General features: G+C 37.1%; 1 protein-coding gene across 3 annotated transcripts; it reads left to right on the top strand.

Moving 5' to 3' along the window:
* Positions 1-4,206: 4,206 nt before the first annotated feature.
* On the top strand, positions 4,207-27,407 carry LOC146470977 (uncharacterized). 3 transcript variants are annotated; one of them, XM_085121278.1, is made up of 4 exons: positions 11,574-11,628; positions 12,082-12,176; positions 19,049-19,180; positions 24,928-27,407. In XM_085121278.1, exons 2-4 carry the CDS (start codon positions 12,089-12,091, stop codon positions 26,010-26,012), a joined length of 1,305 nt encoding a protein of 434 aa, XP_084977404.1. In that variant the 5' UTR covers positions 11,574-11,628; positions 12,082-12,088; the 3' UTR covers positions 26,013-27,407. The 3 variants fall into 3 exon arrangements, with proteins under 3 accessions (XP_084977405.1, XP_084977404.1, XP_084977406.1); XM_085121280.1 differs by having other exon boundaries at positions 11,588-11,628; positions 12,132-12,176; XM_085121279.1 differs by lacking the exons at positions 11,574-11,628; positions 12,082-12,176 and adding an exon at positions 4,207-4,297.

Consider the following 27,407-nt stretch of genomic DNA (forward strand, 5'->3'; position numbering starts at 1 on the left):
CTAGCGGTTCACACATTCTGCACGCATTATTCATAGCTTAATTATTCCGAGTGGTTCACACATTCTGCACGCATCTAGTATTACAACACCAACAAAATTTTAACCGAGAAAGCCCCTTAATAAATTTTAGATTCACCTGTACAAGCTATTAAACGGCCCCAACTATTGGTATAAAAGCATGAATTAAGGAAGGTATATATAAATTTATAACAACGTCAGTAAACAAGAAATGAAAAGGTGTTTGGTGATATAATAATAATAATAATAATAATAGTAATAATAATAATAATAATAATAATAATAATAATAATAATAATAATAACAATACACTGTCTTAGAAAATTACATGAAACTGGGTTTCCAATAAGACTGCTGCAGTCCGAATGTTACAAGAGTGTTACCAGTTTCAAAGATAGCAGGTTGTGGACCACAAGCCTTTTTTTAATGGAAAGATAAAAAATACCCAGTGGTTTAGGTGCTGTGTGGTGTCCCCCTCCCCCTCCCCCCCCCCCCCCCCCCCACCTTCTTAGAATTTTCAATGATGTTCAGTGAGAAGGAAAGAGAAAGGTCGTTAAAATAAATAATTCTCGAACCACACAACAGCCATTTTTTCAACGAATACTGAAATCTTTTAAATCTATTAATGAGTTACCATTAATGATTGACCTAGGCACTTACCAAGACAGTTTGAATTACCTAGGCACTTACCTTGCAGTTTGAATATAAATGATCGACCTAGCCACTTACCTAGACAGTTTGAATTACCTAAGCACTTACCTAGGAACTAATGGGGCTTATCTTTTAACATATATAACTACACACACCCACTTAAAGAAGGACATCTGATCAGCTTAAATTACCTAGGCACTCAATTACCTTGGCAGTTTGAATATTAATGATTTACCTAGCCACTTACCTAGACAGTTTGAATTACTAAAGCACTTACCTAGGCAGTAATGGGGCTTATGTTTTATTTTTAATTATATAACTATTGTGCGCTACACACACCCAGTTAAAGAAGGACATCTGATCAGAATACAACGTTTGCAAATTTGAGGTGTGTTCCTTTCTTTTCTCTCCTTGTTATTTTGATAACCAGTCAACATTATTTTCTCACAAAAATAACGCATCGATACGTGCAAATAAAGCAGCTTGTATTTCTGGCAAAAAAAGGAGAAAATAATTCACATTGGACTCATTTATATCGTTTCACCACTGGTAATTTATTTATTACGAACCAATAACTAGACTACGAGCAGTTGCCTATTTTTCTTAGGGACAGTAAAGCTGGTGAACCTCACGAGTGGGCGCGAAAATTGCTTCCCTTGCCCGCGAGGCTCGCCAGCTTTCCTCTCCGTAAGAGAAAAAAGGCACTGCATTTAGTCTACAGTAACAATTGTATAACTAATCCCTGGGGTTTTCATTTATTCATTAGAATCAAGATGGCTTTTGTAAAAACAAGGTTTCTTGTCTTCATCATCACAGTGTTTCATGTGACGGTGATGGCAAAACAGTCCATGAAGTCTGGAGGTAAATATTCATAATAATCAACAAGAAGCCAAGAAAACCGAGAAACTTTAAAAGTAAAGTACCTTAGAAAAGCGCAAACTGTTCCCATAAAAATGGTTAAAAATATGGGCAAATATGAAAATGCATGTAGTTTGCGAGAATCGATTTTTTAGGGGAGGGGGACATATTTATCAAAAGTTTTAAAATCTTTTTTCCCTCAAAATAATAACTAGCGAGACACCGAAAGAAGGTGCGAAGTGTTTTCATCCAAGTAACTGAGAAAACATAAAAAATGGATAATTTTCTTTTACTTACAAGGAGAAATATATTACGCATATTAGTCTAGACACTCGAATCTGGTATAATTTTGCCCAAAGATTTTTTAAATGGCTAACCCATTTTACTTTCATATGCCTTGCTAGTGATCAGAGGTCTCCCGAGAGTGAATGCAGTGCAAAAAAGAAACACCACAATGCGAGCATTGCCTCTTCCAAAATGAAAATCTTGTTCATGTTTCTTGAGTGCCCTGTAGTTGAATCCTTTTGGAAAGAAGCTATAACGTGGTGAAATATAAAGCGTTCAGAAAACATTAATCTCAACTACTCTGAAATCCTTTATGGCTAAAAACCAGAATCTAAGAGCCTTTACGCGTTAAATCATTATCTTCTTATTGCTAAATACCATATATTTGTCGCAAGAAATCAATCAGTCTCCGAGCTTAAAGGTCTTTCTTGCCTTACTGGAAAGTAAAATCAAATGCGAAAAACAATTGGCCATTAAAAACTCAAACTGTAGAAAATACAACTGAGCTAAGTGGACCACTCTCTGCATTTGCAATGTGTATTTTTTTTTCTTTTCTCTCCTTGTCTATCTTCTTTGCACCTGTCTATTGCCAACCTTTGTTCTATGTTCCGACATGGTTGTATTGCGTTATTGTAAATCATGTAATTAGTAACAAACTTCAGCGTAATGTTTATTTGTACTTCACCGCATTGTAATATATAGTAAATAATGTAATGTAGGTAAGTAAATGTCAGTGAGATAGTGCAGTGTAATGCAAGATAGCGTTGTAGTGCTTTGTACATAATGCAAGTATTGTAAGTTGTGTAATTGTTAGTACTGCAAGTAAAGTAAACATTTATTGTAAACATAGTAAGAACTGTGTAATTTATCGCATGTAGCGTAAGCTGTGTTTACTACGGTGTGTCACGTAAAGCTAATAAAAAATAATGATAATCCAAAAAAATGAGAGAGTGGGTGCAGACCGTAAACCTTTTTTTACCCTAAGGTGGCCTTTGAGACGGAGAGTGGAAAGAAGTTCCGTTGTGAGCTGAAAGACCTAGTACCCAGTTTATGGCCTAGCTGCCACGAATCCTCTATAGCTCAGCTCATAGGTTCAACTCCTGTCAGGAACACTCGGACTTCCTTTTCTTGGGTATGACTGTGTCGCTCACTGAATTCTTAGAGTAGAAGTTGCTGTAACAACCATATATATTTTCAGCCGAACAATTAATTGACGCCAAATCTTTCTGAGGTTAAACAGACAAAAACCACGATTCATTAGATTAATGAAGTCTTTGGAATGATATATTGTTTAGCTCTAGCTACCAACGAAATCTTAACCGCGAATGCCGCTTAACAAATCGTAGATTTACCTGTACAAGCTATGAAACGGCCCCAACTATTAGTATAAAAGCATGAATCAAGGGAGGTATATATAAATTTATAACAACGCCAATAAACAAGAAGTGAAAAGGTGTTTGACGATAAAATAATAATAAAACACCGTTTTAGAAAGTTACATGATACATGGTTTCAAATAAGACTTGCAAAAAATTGTGAAGAAGACAGCCGCTGCAGTCCGATTATTACAAGAGTGTTGCCAGTTTCAAAGATAAGTAGATTGCAGCCATGTTTTCAACTTACACTGAAATCTTTTAAATCTATTAATGAGTTACCATTACTGAATGATTTACCTAAGCACTTACCAAGACAGTTTGAATTACCAAGGCACTTACCTAGGCAGTTTGAATATTAATGATTTACTTTGGCACTTACCAAGACAGTTTGAATATTAATAATTTACCTAGGCACTTACCTAGGCACTAACGGAGCTTATCTTTTAACATATATAACTACTGTGCGCTTAACACACCCAGTTCAACAAGGACATTTCGATCCGAATACAACGTTTTCAAACTTGAGGTATGTTCTACAAAATAGAAAATTGATCTTTGTCTTGTTTGCATGTTGTTTTTTCCTTCTTTTTTTTTTCTTTACCTTTCTTTTCTTTCCTTTTTTTTTTTTTTTTTGTTTTGTTTTTTTTTTTTTTTTTGTCGTTAACCTGTCAACATCATTTTCTGACAAAGGTAACGCATAGATACATGCAATTAAAGCGACTTGTATTCAGTCTGGCAAAAAAGGAGAAAATAATTCACATTCAACTCGTTTATATCGTTTCACCACTAGTAATTTACTCAATACGAACCAATAACTAGACTACGATCAGTTGCCTAGCCTATTTTTCTTACGCACAGTAAAGCTGGCGAACCTCGCGAGTGAGCGAAGAAAATTGCTTCCCTTGCTCGCGAGGCTCGCCAACGTTACTGTCCGTAAGAGAAAAAAAGGCAATGCATATAGTCTACAGTAACAATTGTATAACTAATCCCTGGGGTTTTTCTTTTATTCGCTAGAATTAAGATGGCTTTTGAAAAAACAATGTTTCTTGTCTTCGTCATCACAGTGTTTCATGTGGCGGTGATGGCAAAACATTCCATGAAGTCTGGAGGTAAATATTCATAATAATCACCAAAAAGCCAAGAAAACCGACAAACTGTCAAAAAAGTAAAGTACCTTGGGAAAGCGCAAACTGTTTCCTTAAAAGATTATTAAAAAGTACAGGAAAATATGAAAATACATGTAGCTTACGAGAATCAATTTTTGTTTAGGCACAAATCTTATTTCCCTCGAAATAATAACAAGCGAAACACCGGAGGAAGGTGCGAAACGTTTTCATCCAAGTAACTAAGAAAACATAAAAAATGGATTTTTTTACTTACAAGGAGAAATATTTTGCGAATATTTGTCCGGACACTCAAATCTGGTATAATTTTGCCCAAAGATAATTCAATGGCTTGCCATCTTTACTTTCATAACCTAAGCTAATGATCAGAGTTCCCCGAGAGTGGGTGCAGAATGTTAAGCTTTTTTACCCAAAGGTGACCTTTGAGACGGAGAGTGGAAAGAAGTTTTGTTGTGAGCTGAAAGAGTAGAAATACCTAGTACCCAGTTTACTGAATGGCCTAGCTCCCACGAATCCTCTATAGCTCAGTGTATAGGTTCGACTCCTGTTAGGAACACTCGGAGTTCCTTTCCCCGAGTATGACTGTGTCACTGTGTCATTGAATTTTAAGAGTAGAAGTTACTGTAACAACCATATATATTTTAGCCGAACGATTAATTGACGCCAAATCTTTCTGGAGCTAAAGAGACAAAAACCGCACTGCGTCAGTTTTATTTTATTTATTTATTTTTTTTATGGAAAAGAACTGCAATATTCAGTAACCCAATTTCCTTGATTAATTTCACGCCATTTGACGTTTAAAAAAAAAAAAACGCCGCGTACTCAAGCAGTTTAAGGCCTGGGTTTGAAGGGTGTTCAGAAATTATGAATGTTCCTCTATATCTTCGGTTTGTCTGCCTAGAACAAGATGAAATTTTCCCTGAATATTAAACTTAATGTTTTCTTTTGCCTTAACGTATAATATTGATCACGTGACACATCACGTGACCAAAAAATGAGAATTTCGTAAATCGGCGATATGGCGGCGAATTTTCTTTATAAAGATAACTGAATTAGTGTTTCCGAAGCAGATTTTAAATATTTAACTTTCTACGTTTGGAATGACTGTCCGTAAGTTTTTAAATTGGAGAAATTAACGATCAAAGGTTGAATTGTGGACTAAAAAATGACCTTTGCCCTGATAATTTTTTTCTGGAAAACAATGGACGATCATTCCAAACGTGAAGCTATGGAGATATTTAATCTTTATTAGAAACGCGTTTTTGTTTGATGTTATCTCTTAAAACCGTCGCCTACCAGTCAAATCTTTGCTTTTTTCACAAAAATGATCACGTGACATGTCACGTGATCTATAGCACTACTTATTATGCTTAAAAATTTTCAGAATAATGAGATCTTTTTATCTTCCAAATTTCAGTTCAGTGCCATTGAATTTGTTAAAGTTATCTAGAATAAACCATTTTTCCTCTTAAAAGCCCTTGACCCAGGCCTTAAACTGCTTGAGTAGAAGGGCATAAATTAAAATAAACGTCTCGCCCGTTTACTCTAAATACCACAACTGATTGTTAGGTTTGAAATCTATTTGGAAATGACGGTTGTGTACCTGATTTTCATAGATAATTTACTTCACTCATTTCACGTAAAACAAAAAAAGCCGTGTTACCATCTTCCTCACAAACATCTCCTTTCTAGATGTGGTCATTCCGCTCCTTTCGCTTAACCAATCACCTTTTATCTATCAAAGTCTGGAAAGACCATCTTCGCTCGATTTTAAAGTCCTCTTCGCGTGATACCTCTAAAACAAATGCTTTTTATCGAGCTGAAGGATAAAGGTGGAAAGTTTTGTTTAAAAAATTATTTAAAATAATGGAAAACAATTTAACCTACGCTGTAAGAGCGTGTTTTGTCAGCTGAAAACATTCACTTAAAAACCTCTCGTACTAAAAACATAAAGACACTTAAATATTGAACCCTGAGTTAAATACTCAGAAAGACTCTATTCCCGCCAAACTCTTTACATGACTCTGCGTGCGAATACTTCATTATGATCACATATTTTCGCTTTTATTTGTCTCTAAGGAATTCTTTTACATTTATATTCGTTTTCATTTCGCTCATCACCTGACTTGATAATGACGTTGAGCAAAGGTCGGAATGTCGTCGCTTTTTAAACTTTTAAAGCAAGATGGTTTTAAATTTTTTCAAGTTTTCAACATTATCGCAATGTTTTATAGTTAAATTGTTTAACAAATCTCTTCTTCTGCACTGAAATCTCCCTTTAAAATAAAACTTCCAACTTTGTTTTCACGTAACGATTTTTACTTATCTAACCGAATAGTTTCATTAGTTTGTCTTTAATTTAACTTCATAAGTATTGAGTCTTAGGTGTTCATTCGTTTTGGCTTGAACGCAAAAGTTTTCGGTGGAATTTGACTGAGGAACAACAGCGGGTGCAAATGGGCGTCTCTAATCTCGTATCTAGAAGTTTTCTTTTCGAAGAAAACATCTGGAAAAAGCAGCCACGTTCTTCAATCTGATTGGCCAATGGAAATGGAACGTGCGCAGACTTTTCAGATCTTTGCTTTGCATGCTCGTAGAAAAATATATCTTGACACTTCTGTCATTTTTCGAAAGTGGTTTCTCATATCAGTTTAAACGTTACGTTGATTAAACTATGACAAGTTTTCATAAACATACAGCTTTTTAATAGTGTTGTCTCTCTCTTCTAAGTTTTCCTTGGCAATGTGGCCCGTACAACTAACTTATAAGCGCGATTCAACGCGCACACTTTCGCTACCATTGTCAACGTACAAAACGTACATTGGCGGCGTCTTTGTTTTTCCCAGAATCTTGAAATCGTTGATGTTCCTTTTCTGGAAACTGAAGGTGAAATATTACCGACATTTATGGCGATAAAATTTATCTTGAAAATCCATCTTGGCCAATAAGTGAGCATGTTGAGCATGCGCAGTTATGCTATGTGTCACATTCCTGACACATCAATCTCGTATGCAGAGTCCCCAGGCTCTTTGCACAGCGGTTGGTCGCCAGGAGAGACTCACTTTGCTGCTGGAATTACAGAATTTGAAAAAGAAAGGGAAAAACAAAAGGAATTTCGATAATTGTAATAAATTTTCAAGTTATGAGGACACGTGTTTTTGAACATATGTATCAACAATCGTTCAATTCTGCTATTATTTTGCCTGAAAAAGTTTCAACGTTTAAGCTCGTTTCCTTTACAAGCTTTGTTTGTTTGTTTTTTTATTTTTTTTATTTTTAACAATCTTTATGTGCAAACAGGACATGACATTTTCAATACTGTGCACTATTAACGTTACTTACAAATACACAAAGTACTGTACAGGCCCGCAAATGATCCCCGGACCGGAAATGATCCCCAAATTGAACCGCAAATGATCCCCGGACGGGAAATGATCCCCAGATTGGACCGCAAATGATCCCCGATCGCCTCACCATAAATATTGAAAGGAATGGACTTAAATTTGGACAATGGATTTCAACTTTATGGAATTCATATTTTTTTTAATAACACCAGTCGTGATATTTAAACTATTTGCAGGCAAATTTCACAACTTCAAAAATCAGCAACACAGTAACTTCAGCAACTTCAATAATATAGCAGCACAGTACAACAGACCTATAAACTGTAACATGCATGTATATGATTTACTTATACCATTACAATGCCTAAAAATGTGCAAGAATTGTACGAAACTCTTCCAAATTAAAAAATTAAAAAGCGGGTCAGTTAAGACTTTCACTTGATTTTTTTTTTCGAAAAAGGAAGGAGAATCGGTCAATGCGCTTCAGATGGCGGTCAAATCTCGCCCACTATCGTCGCCTTTGTTCTTAATCGGGGGTTTTAGCCTCGGTCGTCCAATACGTTATCGTGTAATATGTTGATTTTGTCTTTCGTTTTCGTTTTGCCACTGACTGGACTCCCAGTCCTTCTTTAATTTTTTTTTTTACAAAACACACTGTCGTCGGCATAGACCTGCAGAAGACCATTGTCCCCCTCATAGACGCCTTGGGAATAGCTGTCAATTTTTTTCCGCATTTTAGGCAAAATTCGCCCTTCTCCATACTTCAATTTTAATTCTTCGAGTACATCTTTTATTTTTGCGTCCATTTGCTGAAGGCTATGGAAGTTGCTTTGATGGGCTTCATGTCTCACCAAAGGAATGCTGTCGAAACCGGCTTCTTATTGTCTATGGTTACTTGAGTAGATTATAGGTAAGCCTTCTCTCCTTAGCTAGACATCGCAGCAAACGGAATATCGAAAATGTTCACCAGACCTGATAAGGCAACAAAGTCACCTCACTCGCGGGTAATGGACATCCGCCGAAGGTGCGTCTTCCACCCACTATGATTCGCGAATTCTCTAAAGTGAATGTGTTTGGGATGGGAGTGGCTGGGTTACTTCGGGGAAAGCTCACTACATCAGTGCGTGCGAAATTGTGGTACTCTCTGAAGAGGCTTTCCCATTCGAGTAAGTTGGCCTGTTCCAGTTAAGTATTTTTGAGTTGCACTGTCAAAATTTGTTTCGTATTGTTCGCTCTATTTGAAAACTGATGACGAATTTCGTACAATTCGTACACATTTTAGGCGTTGTAATGGTGTACGTAAATTATGTACACAGGCATGTATGTTCCAGTTTATAACTAAATTGTTCTGCTGCACTGAGCTGCTACATTATAATTTTTAAAGTTGTGAAATTTGCATGCAGATAGTTTAATATAACTGACTAAAATTTTTAAATATAACGACTGGTGTTATTAAGAAAAAAAAAGCTTTGTATAAAGTTGAAAATCACTGTCCAAATTTGAGTTCATTCCATTTTACATTTATGGTGAGGCGATCGGGGATCATTTGCGGTCCAATCTGGGGATCATTTCCCGTCCGGGGATCATTTGCGGTTCAATTTGGGGATCATTTCCGGTCCGAGGATCATTTGCGGGCCTGTACAGAACTTTAAGCACTGTACTTAACTAATTGGGTGAAAAAAGGCTCTTGTTATTAATAGCGTCTGTTCCTGCATGCAAACTATACTTTGTGTGGAAATGTAAGGGCGCAGACTGTAAACACTAAATTAAGCTAAATTTCTCAATTCATCCAATAAAAGTAATTAAAAAAAAATGTGTGTACCTTTCGTTGCATACCGTTATTTTACCGTTCTGCGCCCTCCATTGTGATCTATAAGACGGATTTTGGGCTGTCTGTAGACACACTAGCAACTTGTGCAAAAAAAGTGTGTGTGCCCACATTTCTTCACCATGAATTAATGTGCATTACACTTAAATAGAGATAACGTGCTTCGGATAGATTTCATCTGATTTTCGCAAATAAAATTAAATTCAAAATTAAACAATCTTAATTTGAACTTAATTAAGTTGAAGTATTTTAAAAGTCTGTTTTATTGAAAATTGCAACTTCAGTACGTATACATGTGCTCTGAAATGCAATCATTGATTGCGCAGTAACTAAAAAGCAAAGAGTGTGATGCGATAGGTAGGTGCAAGATCGGCCAATACCAAGATTACCAAAGATTTAATAAACCACCATTAAGTTCTGTCAAACTAAACTTTGTTGTCAACTTTTGTAGTTTTTGTAACAGCCGCCTCCTTTCTCGAAACAATTACATCTAACGTGAACGTGGCGAAGCGGAAAGCCATTTTGTTTCTCTTCAATGACCAGGTAGCTGATTTCGGAAAAGACAAGCGAATCGTCAACCTGTTTACAAGAGGATCCCACCATCGCAACCTAAGCGGATAAACGTATCCTGGGCACGCTGATTTCTTTATCAATCGCTATGAGCAGGTAGTACAGAGACCCTTTAGTTATCTCCTCGTTGATCTAAAAACCACCACTCAAGATAACTGTAGGCTACGAAAGAACATATTAAATACCTGGCGAAGAAATATTTGATAACATAGGGGTAACGGAAAATATCTCGCAGCAACAAGTGCAGTATCTCAAGCAATAGAACCTTATGACTCCCCCAGTAATTCCATGCAGCAATGCGGAAATTGCTCGATTCTATGAATTAGGTCGTCTTTCGTGATCATACCTCGGAGACTATGAAAGAACAAAGCATAACATGCAGCTGCAAAACAAGTATTTGACGTCTACGGAAACAGTTGAATTACAGATCCAGAAAATCAAATTCACATTACTCTAAAGAACACAGAGTAATTTGTAACAATCTCCAGGACTTCTGTGATGTTCCGCCGCTCATTCAAAAACCAGTGACTGTACAGGAGACCGCTATCTAAACGCCAATGACTACACCAGGCGACGGCTGCATAAGACTGACCAATGGCAACACAAACAACTCCCGCGGAAGCCTCACTTCCCTCATCCCATCCACCTTAACACCCCCTCCCACAGTACCCTCACTTACACCGAAAAGAAAAATACTTCCCCGAATTCGGTTTAAATTATACTCGGATGATCATGATCGTCCACCGAAAAGATCACGGCGAATTCGCGGAAACCAAACCTACATGGGTAAAAACTTTGTTTTGTACTTGAATTTTTTAACAATTTAACAAATAATTATTACTAAAATCTTTGTGTGTGTGTTGAGTGTGCGTCGTTATTGACATGCAACAATTTAGCAGCTGGAATATTTTCATTCGGAGCACTGTATTAAACAAAGACAACAAAAGACTATTTTGTTTATTTACAGAACTGTTTAATCGCCAACAAAGCTTAACTGAAATAACACAATAACCTGGGTTATGGTGCATGAAAGGGAACACGCAACTCTTTTTTCAATGGGACTTGAATGTTTTAAACCATCTTGTATTAATTTACAGGTAATAACAACAAACGTATTAAGCAAGACATGACTCAGAGATAGTAATGCTTGCGAAATGTGCGTCAGGTGATTATATTGAAAAAAAAAGAGGCACTTACGCTATACTTAGGGAGTTTGTACATTATCAATTTACCAAGGCAGTTTGAATATTAATGATTTACCTAGGCACTTACCCAGACAGTTTAATTTACCTGGGCACTTACATTGCAGTTTAAATATTAATGATCTACCTAGGAACTTACGTAGGTAGTTTAAATATTAATGATTTACCTATGCACTTAACTAGACAGTTTGAATTACCTACAAGTAGGCACTTACACCGCAGTTTAAATATTAATGATTTACTTTAGTACTTACCTAGGCATGCACTAACAGGGCTTATATTTTAACATATATAACTACTGTGAGCTACACAAAGCCAGTTGAAAAAAGACATCTGATCAGGATTAACACAACGTACGTTTGCAAACTTGAGGTATGTTCTACAGAGTAGAAAACTGATCTTTGTCTTGTTTCCGTGTTGTTTTCTTTCTTTTTCTTTTCCTTTCTAGCATTCCTTTTCTTTTTTTTTTCTTTCGTTAGCCTGTCAACATTTTTCTTCACTAAGATAACGCATCGATACGTGCAACTAAAACTGCTTGTATTTCTGGCAAAAAAAAAGGAGAGAACAGTTCACATTGGAGTCGTTTATATCAATCTTTCACCACTGCCAAATTACACAATACGAATCAGTAACTAGACTATGAGAAGTTCCTTATTTTCTTAGCCAGGGAGTAAAGCTGGCGAACCTCACGAGTGAGCGCAAAAATTTATCCGCTTGCTCGCGAGGTTCACCTGCTTTACAGTCCTTCAGAAAAATAAAGACTTGCTTGTAGTCTACAGTAACAAATGTATAATTGAACCGTGGGGTTTTTCTTTTATTCGCTAGAATCAAGATGGCTTTTGAAAAAACTATGTTCCTTGTCTTCGTCATCACAGTGTTCCATGTGGCGGTGATGGCAAAACACTCCGTGGAGTCTGGAGGTAAATATTCATCATTTCATAAGCTTAGCTAGTGATCAGAGTTCTACCAAGAGTGGGCGCAGAGAGTAAAGGTTTTTTACCCTAAGCTGATATTTTAGACGGAGAGTGGAGAGAAGTTTTGTTGTGAACTGAAAGAGGGTAGAAATACGTAGTACGCAGTTTAATGGCCTAGCTCTGACGACTCCCTTGTAGCTCAGTAAATAGGTTCGACTCCTGTTGCTGTAACAACCATATATATATACTTCAACCGAAAATTCAATTTACACCAAACTTTTTTGGAGTTACAGAGACAAAAACCACATTTAGTTAGCGTTAATTTTTTGTGGAAAAGAACTACATTATTGCAAACATTTTAACAACCCAATTTCCTGGATTTAATTCAATGCCTTTAGTAAATGTTCAAATAAACGCCGGGTAAATAGGGCATTAATACGTCTCGTCCGTTTATTACAAATACCACGATTGTTTGTTAGGTTTGAAATTTATTTGAAAATGACGGATATGTACCCGATTTTCACAGACAATTTATTCCACGCATTTCCGTAGAAGAAAACAAGCCGTGTTACCCTCTTCCTCACAAACATCTCTTTGCCAGATGTGGTCATTCAATTCCACTCCTTTCACTAAACCAATAAGAAGACTTCCTTCGCTCGAATTTAAAGTCGTTTACGCGTTTTTTAATTATTTAAAACAGTGGAAGGCAATTAAACCTACGCTTTAAGAGCGTGTAGCAATAACTTTCTGTCAGCTGAAAACATTCACTTCAAAACCTCTCGTACTTAAAACATAAACACACTTAAATTTCTTTTTAAAATAAAACACTCCCAACTTTGTTTGCACGAAATTATTTTTATTGATTCGAATTCACCGAATAGTTTCCTTAGTTTGTCTTTAATTTAACTTCATAAGTATTGAGTCTTAGGTGCTCACTCGTTTTCGCTTGAACGCAAAAGTTTTCACAGCGAGAGAAAATGGGCGTCACTAATCTCGTACCCAGATGCTTTGTTTTCAAAGAAAACATGTAAGTCATGTTCTTCCAATCTGATTGGCCAATAGAATGGCACGTGCACATAACTTTTCAGAACTTTGCTTTGCATGCTCGTAGCAAAATCTATCTTGACACTTCTGTCATTTTGAGAAAGTGGTTTCTCATATCGGTTTAAACTGTACGTTGATTAAACTGCGACACGTTTTCATAGACACACACAGCTTTTTAATAGTGTTGTCTCTCTGTTCAAAGTTTTGTGAAAAATTTTTCTCGGCAATGTGACCCGTACAACTAACTTATACGCGTGATACAGCGCGCACACTTTGGCTAACATTGTCAACGCACAAAACTTATATTAGCGGCGTCTTTGTTTTTCCCATAAACTTAAAACCGTTTATTTTCTTTTTCTGGATATACGGAAGGTGAAATATTACCGACATTTATTGCGATAAAATTTATCTTGAAAATCCATCTTGGGCAAAACGTTATGAAGTGTAATTACCGCCCAAAATTAATACTTGGTATTTTGCTATTGAGACTCCGTTCTGGTATTTTGTTATTTAGAGATGCAGCTCTGTTATTCAGTTCTGGTATTTTGCTATTCAGACATGCAGTTCTATTATTCAGTTCTGGTATGTTGTTCTTTAGGCATGCAGTTCTGTTATTCAGTTCTTGTATTTTGCTATTCAGACATGCCGGTCTGTTATTCAGTTCTGGTATTTTGCTATTCAGACATGCAGTTCTGTTATTCAGTTCTGGTATTCTGCTATTCAGACATGCAGTTCTGTTATTCAGTTCTTGTATTCTGCTATTCAGACAAGCAGTTCTGTTATTCAGTTCTTATATTCTGCTATTCAGACAAGCAGTTCTGTTATTCAGTTCTTGTATTCTGCTATTCAGACAAGCAGTTCTGTTATTCAGTTCTTATATTCTGCTATTCAGACAAGCAGTTCTGTTATTCAGTTCTTATATTCTGCTATTCAGACAAGCAGTTCTGTTATTCAGTTCTTATATTCTGCTATTCAGATATGCAGTTCTGTTATTCAGTTCTGGTATTCTGCTATTCAGACAAGCAGTTCTGTTATTCAGTTCTTGTATTCTGCTATTCAGACAAGCAGTTCTGTTATTCAGTTCTTATATTCTGCTATTCAGACATGCAGTTCTGTTATTCAGTTCTGGTATTCTGCTATTCAGACATGCAGTTCTGTTATTCAGTTCTTATATTCTGCTATTCAGACAAGCAGTTCTGTTATTCAGTTCTGGTATTTTGTTATTCAGACATGCAGTTCTGTTATTCAGTTCTGGTATTTTGCTATTCAGATATGCAGTTCTGTTATTCAGTTCTGGTATTTTGTTATTCAGATATGCAGTTCTGTTATTCAGTTCTGGTATTTTGCTATTCAGATATGCAGTTCTGTTATTCAGTTCTGGTATTTTGCTATTCAGATATGCAGTTCTGTTATTCAGTTCTGATATTTTGCTATTTCAACAGTGAAACCTGCAGTTTTGTGATTGCGTTATGTCATTTTCATGATGTGCATTTTATTTTGGTCTCAAGCAGTTTTGAAGGGTGTTCACAAATTATTAATGATCCCCTAGACCTTCGGTTTGTCTGCCTAGAACAGGATGAAATTTTCCCTGAATATTAAACTTGATGTTTTCTTGTGCCTTAACGTATAGTTTTGATCACGTGACACATCACGTGACCAAAAAATGAAACTTTTGTAAATCAGCGATATGGTGGCGAATTTTCTTTATATAGATAACTGAATTAGTGTTTCCGAAGCAGATTATAAATATTTAACTTTCTACGTTTGGAATGACTGTCCTTAAGTTTTTAAATTGGAGAAATTAACAATCAAAGGTTGAATTGTGGACTAAAAAATGACCTTTGTCCTGATAATTTTTTTCTGGAGAACAATGGACGATTATTCCAAACGTGAAACGATGTAGATATTTAATCTTTATTAGAAACGCGTTTTTGTTTGATGTTTTTTCTTAAAACCGTCGCCTACCTGTCAAATCTTTGCTTTTTTCACAAAAACGATCACGTGACATGTCACGTGATCTATAACACTACTTATTGTGCTTAGAAATTTTCAGAAAGATAAGATCTTTTTATCTTCCAAATTTCAGTTCAGTGCCATTGAATTTGTTAAAGCTACCTAGAATAAACCATTATTCCTCTTAAAAGCCCTTAACCCAGGCCTTAAACTGCTTGAGGTGTTTTGATGTGGTAACATGCAGTTCAGCATGGCACTCAGTAACGAGTTTTCGACACAATAATTTATTTCCCGCCAAAATGTAAATATTTTAATTTATGCTGTGAGTCCAAAATGGCCGACGAACAGGAAATGATAAGACGTCTTCTAAGTAAGTCAGTCAGTGGTATCATTAGTAAATTGACTTCAAGAAACACTTATTTTAGATCGAATCGACAGCTTACAGTATCGTGTTGATTGGCTGTTAATTACACAACGGTAAGATACCTTGATACTGGAATTATTGACGCGAAATAAGAGAAGCTAGAGAATTTCTGAACGGATCGAAAAGTGGAGGCCTTTTCACATCGTGCACAGCACAACAAATATGTACTGGTGCAAGAGGAAGACCGGTGTTTGATATACCCAAAGAACAGCTGAAATTTCTTACAGAGAAAAGGTTCACTGCTGAAGAAATGGCTCAACTGTTTGGTGTCAGCAAACGTACGGTTGAAAGGCGTAAGTCTAAGAGGAAACTACGCTCACTTGTCAGATGCTGAATTAGATTCAATAGTTGGAGATGTAATACGTCCGACTTTCCCAACGTTGGTTGCAAACGAATGAGTGGACTGTTATTGGGCCGTGGTTTCAGAATTAGCAATCGAGGATTCGGGAGTGCATGCGTCGAGTAAACCCTGAAGGTGTACTTCTACGTGCATTGGAGTTAAGGTTAATACAAAGAAGACGTTATTATGTTGAAGGCCCTCTTTTCTTATGGCACATCGATGGCAACCACAAGTTAATCAGGTAATTACACTGTAAGATCTTTGGTTTACTTCTCCCCGCGTGACCGGGCCTTTGAGAAGGGAAGCTGGAGTCGACTTTTGTTTTGACAGAAACCTTACTGAATATGAATATATGTAAAATATATTTTGAACTGCGGATGAAAGATTAAATGGAAGGAAGATCCTCGCAGCTAGTACGCAACTTAAACAGTTGCAAAAGAAAGCCTGATTTTTTTTTTAATATTTTGAAGTTTCTTTTCGCAACTGCTTAAGTTCCGTACTCACTGGGAGGATCTTTCTTCTATTTGATCTTTTATCTGCAGTTCAAAATATATGTCACATGTATTCATATTAATTTATTTATCCTTCACGGTTATATTACGAACTCACAATATGACCAGCTCCCAGTTGGCTAGAGCACTACACCGGCATCGCAGAGGTCATGGGTTCGAATCCCGTTCAAGCCTGAATTTTTTTTCAAGCTTTCTTTTAGCAACTGCTTAAGTTGCGCACTAACTACGAGGATCTTTCTTCCATTTAATCTTTCATCAGCAGTTCAAAATATATTTTACATATATTCATATTCAGTAAGGTTTCTGTCAAAACAAAAGCCGACTCTAGCTTCCCTTCTGCTCAAAGTCCCGGTCACGCGGGGAGAAGTTAACCAAAAATTTTACAGTGTAATTACCTGATTAACTTGTGGCTGCCATCGATGTGCCATAAGGAGAGAGAAATTTCAAGCACTTTTTATAGATATCGAGTACTAATTTGAGCACTTTTTTGCTATGTTTTGAGCACTTTTTGGCGATTTTTCCAGCGCAATCGGGGCAGGCCTATTGCTGACACCAAACAGTTGAGCCATTTCTTCGGCAGTGAACCTTTTCTCTGTAAGAAATTCCAGCTGTTCTTTGGGTATATCAAACGCCGGTCTTCCTCTTGCACTAGTACATATTCGTTGTGCTTGGCACGATGTGGAAAGGCCTCCACTCAGTTCTCGATCCGTACAGAAATTGTCTAGCTTACCTTAGGCAGCGAACTATTCTCGCGTCAATAATTCCAGTATCAAGGTATCTTACCGTTGTGCGATACAGCCAATCAACACGATACTGTAAGCTGTCAATTCGATCAAAAGTAAGTGTTTCTGAAGTCAATTTACTAATGATACCACTGACTGAATTACTTAGAAGACGTCTTATCATTTCCTGTTCGTCGGCCATCTTGGGCTCACAGCATAAATTAAAATATTTACATTTTGGCGGGAAATAAATTATTGTCGAAAACTCGTTACTGAGTGCCATGCTGAACTGCATGTTACCACATCAAAACACCAAAATAAAATGCACATCATGAAAATGACTCAACGCAATCACAAAACCGCAGGTTTTACTGTTGAAATAGCAAAATGTATCAAACTGAATAAAAGAACTGCATATCTGAATAGCAAAATACCAGAACTGAATAACAGAACTGCATGTCTGAATAACAAAACACCAGAATTGAATAACAGACCTGCATGTCTGAATAGCAAAATACCAGAACTGAATAACAGAACTGCATGTCTGAATAGCAAAATACTAAGTATTAATTTTGGCGGTAATCACACTTTTTGCTACAAATGTAGAGCATGCGCCGTTATGCTATGCGTCACAATCCTGACACATCAATCTCATATGCAGAGTCCTCAGGCTCTTTGCCCAGCGGTTGGTCACCAGGAGAGAGTATGGTCGGGGAACCGGAATTTTATTACCGCCGATTTCCGCGGTAAAACAATGCAAGCTGTTTCGGGGCAGCCAATCAAAAATAAATAATAATAATAATAATAAATTTTGTCGAATTCTCCAGTCTCTTCTGGTGACCAACCGCTGGGCAAAGAGCCTGAGTACTCTGAGCACGAGATTGCCCACACATGAAAAGGGGATTTTACCAGATGTTGTACAAGTTTAAAGGAGTGAGAAGACGTAGATACGAGAGTACAGTGTCACTTTATTACAAGGCCTATTGCTATTTAAACTTTGCTGGAATTATAGAATTTAAAAAAGAAAGGAAAAACAAAAGGAATTGTAATAACTGTTATAATTCCGTCTTGAAAACAATGCCATCGTGAGAATAGACAACGTTTTCAAGTAATATGTCAAAAACGAGGGCGAGTGCTTTATCACGGGTTCCAAATACCGAGACTGTTTCGAGGTATTTGGAACCCGTGATAAAGCACGAAGCCCGAGTTTTTGACATGTCTTCTCAAATGAAACAATAAGAAATTAATCTCATTAAAATGCAAATGTTTGATCTCAGATGAAAAACATGTTTCATCTCAGATGAAAACCTGGTGGTGTTTCATCTGGTGTTTCATTGGGGTATCAAGATTCATCCACCTGACCGAAATGGAGGTCATTTATTGGCTTTTGACTGCATGAATAATTAATGAGTTTAAGAAAGTTATGAGGACGAACGTTTTTGAACGTATGTATCGACAATCGTTCAATTCTACTATTATTTCGCCTGAAAAAAGTTTCAACGTTTAAGCTCCTTTCCTTTACAAGCTTTGTTGTTCGTCATAGCTCAAGGAAACTCAGACTTGGTTGATTGCGAAGCTTCTCAAACAGGAATTTGGAAAAAAAAAAAAGATGTGGAAGTGATTAGGAGTACTCACGGAGTGGAAAGTTGCTGTTTAGCAACAGTTTATTGACTGCTGAATATGAAGACAGGGATTAAACAAACAAACAAACATGAAATGTGTTGTTTAGTCTATTATTTCTGATAAACCAAAATTATTACAACAGTATGATAATTATAATTATCGAAAGTTTTCCTGCAGAGTTGTGCTGATTAAAATAATATTTTTTGCGTGGTGCCGGTTACATAATGTATTCAGAGTGTTACCACAAACATTCCTTGCAGTTTGCCCCGCGGAAAAGGAAGTCATTGATGCGATTGATAAACAAAACGACGAGGTTAAGAAACAGCAAGAAAAGGTTAAGAACCTAGTCGACAGAATAGCCGCAGAGATTGAACGTACCAGTTGCTTTGAAGGTAGGTAAAAATGACTTTACATTATAAAGACAGAATCAGTTGGAGCATGAATGTTGCGTTACCACAGCATAAAGTTAATACTTGACAGCCGACAGCAAGGAAAACAAAAATAAACCCTTACCCTTTGGTTGAGAGAGCCTCTTAGACATCAATACAACCTTTCAAACTCAATTTGCTTAGGAAACCACTTCGTTACATCCTGGGTCGAGCTAATCCACTTCTATAAATGTAATCAACTAGAATCGAAGCAGATTATCAGTCACCTCTACTAGTGGGAAAGGACCCAAACCCAGTGTTGGGATACAAAATTTGGACTGCATGAATGTGACTTTTTAACAAAAATATTTTTCAGCACCTATTGCCTATTTCTCTTTGAAGTTAATATACATTTACTAGAATGGAAATCCACTTTGTATATAGGAGGGATACTTTGTAAAAAAAAAATTGACGACTGCTTTGTATAGTCTTTACTCTTCAAAAAATGATACCAGCAAAATGTCAAAACTGAAGGGCTTTGTGACGTTTCCAGAAACTAATCAAAACGCCCAAAACTAAAGGAGAAAAATCTTTTTGGAAATATACTTATTGATTAGAAATTGAACTCGAATTAAACTTCTGGTCAATCCAGAATTAGCTTAATCGGGCTTAAAACAACTGGACCCAGAAGGTCAAAAAAAGGCGAGTAACTAAACTCGCTTCCCGGGTCAGAAAAGAGGAACAAGAGACCCCATTTTGAAGAAATTCAAGTTGTTCAAGTTAACCCAAAATGACATCTGAAACTGACTGGCGCAATCTTCTGGCAACCTCTTATTCATTCAAACGCAATATAAACAGAGGGATCTGTTTAGTTACAAGTGTCATTAATTCCGACAATAAACCTTGGAGTTCAAAAACCACGCCCCCGCACGATGTAGTACGTACTCTTTCATTCACAACGTGGACAAAATTTCCGGACCCAAGCTGTAGCCACCAATTCTAAAATATTCATCATAATTGACATCTTCAGGTTGAAAACAGGAAACTTAAAAACTCCAAACTCGTGCCACTGATCACTAAACCTTTAATCATTGTCAGTTTGTCACCAAAACTATTAAGATTCAAGTTGAACACCGTTTTAGTGAGATCACGTAGCACAGTTTAAAAGGGAGATAGAAAAAAATACGAGTTGTACTAGGTACCATGCAAAAACACTAGTAAGTGATAGGCATAATAAGTACTTACAGGACACGCTTGACCTCCAGAACTGGAAACATGATAAGATGAAAATTCACACAATGAACGACCGCCTTGAAACTGACATTTTTCTTTTCACAAACAGTGTTCGTTTTATATCCACCTCTAATAATGTTATCAGTTGCATAAAATACACGTTATGCATTGGTGAGACAGGAGGGAGACTAGATGACCGACTCCGAGACATTAAAATAAACAAGATGCCCCCTAATGGCATTTACACGGAGCCACATTTATTCCCCATTGTATGCTTCGCAGATTTTTTTAACTATCTAGTAAAACCGCAAATTTTTAAAGCCATTCTCCCTTTCCAATTGAAATATTGCATTACGATGCTCGAGATCATACCGGAAATTTCTTTCTGAAAACATCATGACAGGGGCAGACATCTATTGCATTACATCATTGTAGATTATTCGAGAGCATACCGGGAATTGTTTTTGGAAAAACGTCATGACCCAGGCCAGATTGCATATCTGACTCAGAAAACAAAAGACAATACTATTGCTGAAGACAAAACTTAAAGACAGACAAAAAGTCTTCCTACATGAACACGAAATCTTGACAATCAAACCTTTAATTTTTACAACTATCCTCCCTTCGCAATTGAAAGAATTGAATAGTTTTGTTCAGGAAGACTGCGGGATATTTTATCGTTTATTTACTTTCTCATAACGTCATGCTTACCAGTGACCTTTTCTTCGCGCTTTGTGGCTCTAAGACTGTCAAACAAAGCGTGATTCCTTCGCCAGGAACTCTCCAATTTCCACCGTTTTAGATGTCGAGTGCTTCTTGGAAAATATTCTTTTGATTTATCGCTTCAAAATGGTTACTTTTCCGTTAGAAAACGGAACACTTGAGTCCACAACATGTTAACAATATGGCAGCCACAAATTTAATCCGACTTTAATGAATAAATCAAATGATGCTTTGACGTCACATAGGTAGGGGTGAGTGGGTCCCCTACCTCGCGATATACGCGACAAGAATGGATTTTGATTGACCTGCTTTTGTTGAAGACAATGAGAACAATACATCCCTACTAGGAGAGGGGAGAGTTTAATGAATAAATTAATGTGCAGATTTGAAGCTACCATGAAAAAACAAGATGCCTATACTGGCATGTACGCGTGATGCTGTGACCGGTTCATTTATTCCAACTGTATGCTTCGCAAATCGATAAAACTATCCTTGTTAATGGAATAGTTTGAGTCACGAAGACCGCGTTACACTGTTTCCCCCTGTGTTACGCTTCTTATGGTTGACCGGAAATTGCGAAAATTCCATTGCGAGAACGTAAGCTTCTCAATGACCTCTTTTCATTCTGCCATCGTGCTTCTAAGACTGTCAAACAAAATACGATTCCTTCGCCAGGAACTCTCTAATTTCCACCGTTTTAGATGTCGAGTGCTTCTTAAAAGTCATTCTTTCGATTTACCGTTTCAAAGTGGTGAGGTGTCCGAATGAAAACGGCACACTTAAGTCCAAAACATGTTAACAATATGGCGCCACAAATTTAATCCGAGATTAGCGAACAAATCAAATGATGCTTTGACGTCACACTAGTAGGGGTGAGTGAGTCCCCTCCCTCGCGATATATACGCGACAAGAATGGATTTTGATTGGCCTGCTTTTGTTGAAGAGCCAATGAGAAGAATACATCCTTACTAGGAGAGGGGAGAGTTTAATGGATAAATTTATGTGCAGTTTTGTGGCTACGACGAAGAAAAAGAAATCGACCCGTTTTTAGACACGGTATGCCCCTCAGGGCATCCGACGTAACAAGATGCCCCCCTAATGTAATGTAGCTCCATTTATACCCCCATCGTATGCTTCGCAGATTTTTAAAAACTATCCTTCCTTCGCAATTGAAATAATTGAATGGTTTTATTCAGGGAGACTTCGTGACAATTTATCGTTGTGTTACTGGGAATCATACCGGAAATAGCTTCGCGATAACGTCATAACCCCCGCTTGAACTAATCTGGTGTCCTTCGTGTTAAATTATTCGATCTGTTTGTGAAAGCGTAATTTCTTCGCTGTGAGCTCTCCCAATTTCTACCGTTTCAACTGTCGAGTACTACTTAGAAGTTGTTATTTCGATTTACCGCTTGAAAAAGGTTTGTTTTCTTTCTGAAGACGGCAGATCAGAGTATCAAATTTATATATGTGGCCGCCATTGAACGAAAACAACCTTCTAAATGATGATTTGCTTTGACGTCACACAGGTAGAGATGAGTGGATCCCCTCCCTCGTGATATACGCGCCAATAATGGATTTTGATTGGGTCGTTTTTGTTGAAGACAATCAGAACAATAGATCCTTTCTGGGAGAGGGCAGAATTTAATGTAGGCTTAATGAATAAATCAAATGATGATTTGACGTCACACAGGAAAGGATAAGTGGGTCACCTCTCTCGTGATATATGCCTAAATAATAGATTTTGATTGGGCCGCTTCTGTCAAAGACAATCAGAACAATACATCCCTACCAGGGGAGGATATATTTTAATGCATAAATTAATGTGCCGATTTTTGACCACTACGAAGAAAAAACAAGATGCCTACACTGGCATTTACACGAGATGCTGCGGCTGATTCATTTATTCTAACTGTATGCTTCGCCGATTGATAAAACTATCCTTGCTAATGGAATAGTTTGAGTCACGAAGATCGCGTTACCAAAAATTTTGGAAATTCCATTACGATAACGTAAGCTTCTAATGACCTCTTTTTAAGTCTCCATCGTGGTTCGGGACTTCCCCGGGAACTCTCCAATTTCCACCATTTTAGATGTCGAGTGCTTCTTAGAAGTTATTCTTTCGATTTGCCGCTTCAAAATGGTCAAATTTCCGTTTGAAAACGGCACACTTGAGTCCACAACATGTTAACAATATGGCGCCACAATTTAATCCAGTTTTAATGAATAAATCAAATGATGCGTTGACGTCACACAGGTAGGGGTGAGTGGTTACTTTCCCTCGCGATATAAGCGACAAGAATGGATTTTGATTGACCTCCTTCTTTTGAAGATAATCAGAACAATCTTCCCGAGTAGGAGAGGGGATAGGTTAATGAATAAATTAACGTACAGATTTGTGGCTACTACGAAGAAAAAAAAAAGAAGAAAAGAATTCGACCCGTTGTAAGACACGCTATGCCCCTCAGGGCATCCTGCGTAAAAAGAAATCGAACCGTTTATAGACATGGTATGCCCCTGAGGGCATCCCGCGTAAAAAGATACGGAGCCCGTTTTTAGACACGGTATGCTTCTCAGGGCATCCAGCGTAATTACATCCAGACCGTTCGCTCGACACTTTTAAGACCCATGTTCACACTAAAGGCATTGCGCGCCGAGCTGAATTTCACACAGAAAATCGCTAGCGAAAAACACAAAGCGAAGCAATCCACGTCCATCAATATTTCGATTAGACAACCTTCCTCAGGGGCTGAAAAAGCTGTGCAAAAATGAAAAAAAAACCGGTTGTAATATTTCAAATGATACTAATGAAAAATTGAGATATGATTGGTTGATAAACATAGAAAGCAGAAACGTGTACAGAAGCCATTACCACTCATTACCCCCTACCAGTTTTTCAACTGCTGCTTCCTTCCGCAACTTTGTTACTGAGCACATGTTTCACCTTTTGCAGAATCACTTTGACATATTCTATTCCTGTACCTGGTCAATTGTACGATCCTGCCCCTGCTATCCCTAGTTTTTTAGCGTCTTTTAAATTCGTTCTTTGGTTGATCGTGTTTTAATTATTATTTGTATCATGGGAGGTGCCTTGCATGGGTTTTTTGCGTCCCGTTCGCACCTGCCCTTTTGACCTTATCACTTTAAATCACTTTGCACATATATTCCATTTCTTTCTGGCTGTTTAATTTGCTGTATGTAACATGTGTAATGGTCAATAAAGCTGTTAAAAAAATTATAAAAATAGCGATATAATCAGATTAAAGGCTCAATTCCACTCTTCATTCAATGCGGTCGTTTGTTTTTGTTTTGGAATCGCGCTTTTGTTAAATTGCGCAACCCGACTGGTGAACTATTTTTATCGAGCAGTTTCTCAAACACAACACGCAGGTAGTCCGTAAATCGCGCTGTGTTCTTGTGAAGTTGCCCGGACGGTGTCGTCGAGTAAAAATCTACAAATATAAGCTTATTTCTTCATTAAAGAGGATAAATCCATTCGCTTCATTAAGTTTGCCTGAACGAACTCTTCATCTCGTCCGTTCATCCCATAGGGGTCAAGAGCCTTGCCCTTGGAAATTAAAAATGTTTCTCTTTCCCAAGCGTGGCCATTTACCATTAACTACGACAAATTATAACAAGGAAATGCAACGTATAGCGAAAACGCCAGTGCTGTTGCTCAAACATCATATTGAATTGTCGGTGGTAATCATTGCATTCTTAAGTTTGTCATTTTAAGTTAATGATATGCTGTTTATATTAATGCTATATAAAATTTCCTTTTTAATGTTAAGTGGCATGTTTGTTTTTCTATTAAGATTGTTCCGGTAGAATGCCCTACTTCACAAAATATCAAGACCTGCCAACCAAAGGTTCTGGCGCCGTTGAACCGTTCAGTATCGATCGGAGTCTGTTTCTCGGCTTCACTAACGCTTATGATGATATTAACGGTTACAACACAGACTCTTACATCTACAAACTGGACGATTCAACTGGAATGTTTTACCGCTATCAGACCATAGACACCAAAGGAGGACACGACATGGAATATTTTACGATCGCTGACAAACACTACCTTGCTGTTGCTAATTACAGGAGTAAAACTACATATCGGTTGAACTCTGCCATCTATCAGTGGAATGGAACCCACTTCATCGTCCTGCAAAACATTCCAACACTCGGAGCAACTAGTTTTAACTCCTTTAAAATATTGTCGGACCTGTTTCTCGTCGTCACGAATAGTTATAATGACACTACGCATAGTTTAAACTCAGTTATCTACAAGTGGGGCGAAAACAAGTTTAACAAGTTCCAAGGGATAAGAACCGAGGATGCTACAGCAAGTACTACGTTTGCAATAAAAACTGAAACTTTTCTTGTTTTTGCAAACCGCAGAAGCGGCAAGCAGGATTATTCTGTCCAGTCCTCTGTGTACAAGTGGTCAGGTGACAGCTTTGTCAAACTGCAGTCTCTTCAGACATATGGTGCCCATGATGTCAAGTCCTTCAGCGACAATGGTGAGACATTCCTCGCTTTTGCTAATTGGAAGAATGGAAGTTCTACCGATATCGACTCCTTTATTTACAAGTGGAATGGCAGCCGGTTTGTTCTGTTCCAGTCCATTCCTACTCACGCAGGCCGCGCCTGGGAACCATTTTTGATTTGCGGTGAAACGTTCCTGGCTGTTGCCGACTACAACAATGATGGGGGGAAGTCGGTTGTGTATCGTTTGTTCGGATCACAGTTTATCAAATATCAAGAGCTTTCAACATCCATTCAATATCCATTTGACCTTAAAGTATTTGAACACAAAGGTCACACTTACCTGGCAATTGCAAATTTGCGGGATGAAAGATGGCGCCGCAACATCAACAGCGCTGTGTACAAACTGGTATACAAATAGACAAAAAAATGCACAAGCCCCACAAATTGACTCTTGGAATTCACCATGATACCACAATTGTAACGAGCACCGAGAGTACTGTAACCCTATCTAAGGTAGACAAAGTAGAGAGGGGTGCTTCTTTCCACGCTCAATTTTTAAGTGTTTTTTTTTTATTATTATTATTTTTTATTTGAGCAAACAAAACGAAACGTTTTGATTTTTTGTTAAAATTTTCTGGGAATGATTTCGTATGTTACATGAGGTCAGGTCAGGCAATCAATGTTTGACCGGCAGAGTTTTCAAAAGTCCGATTCTTCTTTTAAGATAAAAAAAAAAAAACAATAATTTTTCCTACAGTAAATTTTTGTTTTTATATAATTTTAGCTATTTTCCATTTTGATTACTTTCGCGTCAATTTTGGGCGGAAATCTAAGGTTTTAATTTTAATCTAAGGCATTAATTTTGAAGTCGACTTAATTCATGGTCATGCATGTGACAGCTCATTTCCCGTTGCAAACCTCGAAGAAAACGTTTTTAGAGATACTATATATTCTCCAAGTGTCATTGTCATAGCTTTTACACTTGTGAAGTTATGCTGAGGGCGCTGGTTAACGGTAGAAATGGACTGATAATAATTAAAAACTTTTCAAGAACTCAGTTCAACTATTTGCACTGATTCCTTTATGTTAGTTCACGGCATCTCAGGATATGTTATCTTCTTTGCTGAAGCCATTTTTAGGGGATTCTACGCGGCTACTTACCAAACAAGTCATTTTAAAGTTATTATATCGAGTACGGCTGATTTTTGACATTGGTTAATAATATTTAATTAAGGCCACTCTGTTAAATAAAAATGGATGTAAGGAGAGTTAATCTTCAAACTGCTTGCTAAAATTGGAGCTAGGAAAATTGACTGCAAAAGTATAGTTAGGAAGCAGCATAAACAAGTTGGGCCAAATAGGACAAAATCTGTAATAAAGAAAATACCCAGTATCATCATGCAGAGGTTACTTGTGTAGTTAATTCCTCTATCGTATAATTCTGACTTGAAATAGCTGTATATATTAACATTATAGGCCATTGACAGCATTACTTCCTTGAGCATGTTGAACACTTGCTATCAGTCAATTAAACTTTGTTGTGATTGATCACAATATACATAAGTGATCACTGTCAGTGGTTTGCATTTGCTGTAAAACATTATTATGTGACGCGAGTAAATTTGTAATATAAAAGTAAAGAACTTTAAGTACTGTACTTAATTAATTAATTGGATGAAAAAAGACTCTTGTTATTAATAGCGTCTGTTCCCGCAAACTATACTTTGTGTGGGAATGTAATAGCGCAGACTGTAAACACTAAATTAAGCTAAATTTCTGAATTCATGCAATAAAAGTAATTAAAAAAAAATAA

Source organism: Pavona decussata, unplaced genomic scaffold, assembly GCF_977016875.1.
Source record: "Pavona decussata unplaced genomic scaffold, jaPavDecu1.1 SCAFFOLD_107, whole genome shotgun sequence".
In the NCBI taxonomy this organism is placed as follows: domain Eukaryota; kingdom Metazoa; phylum Cnidaria; class Anthozoa; order Scleractinia; family Agariciidae; genus Pavona; species Pavona decussata.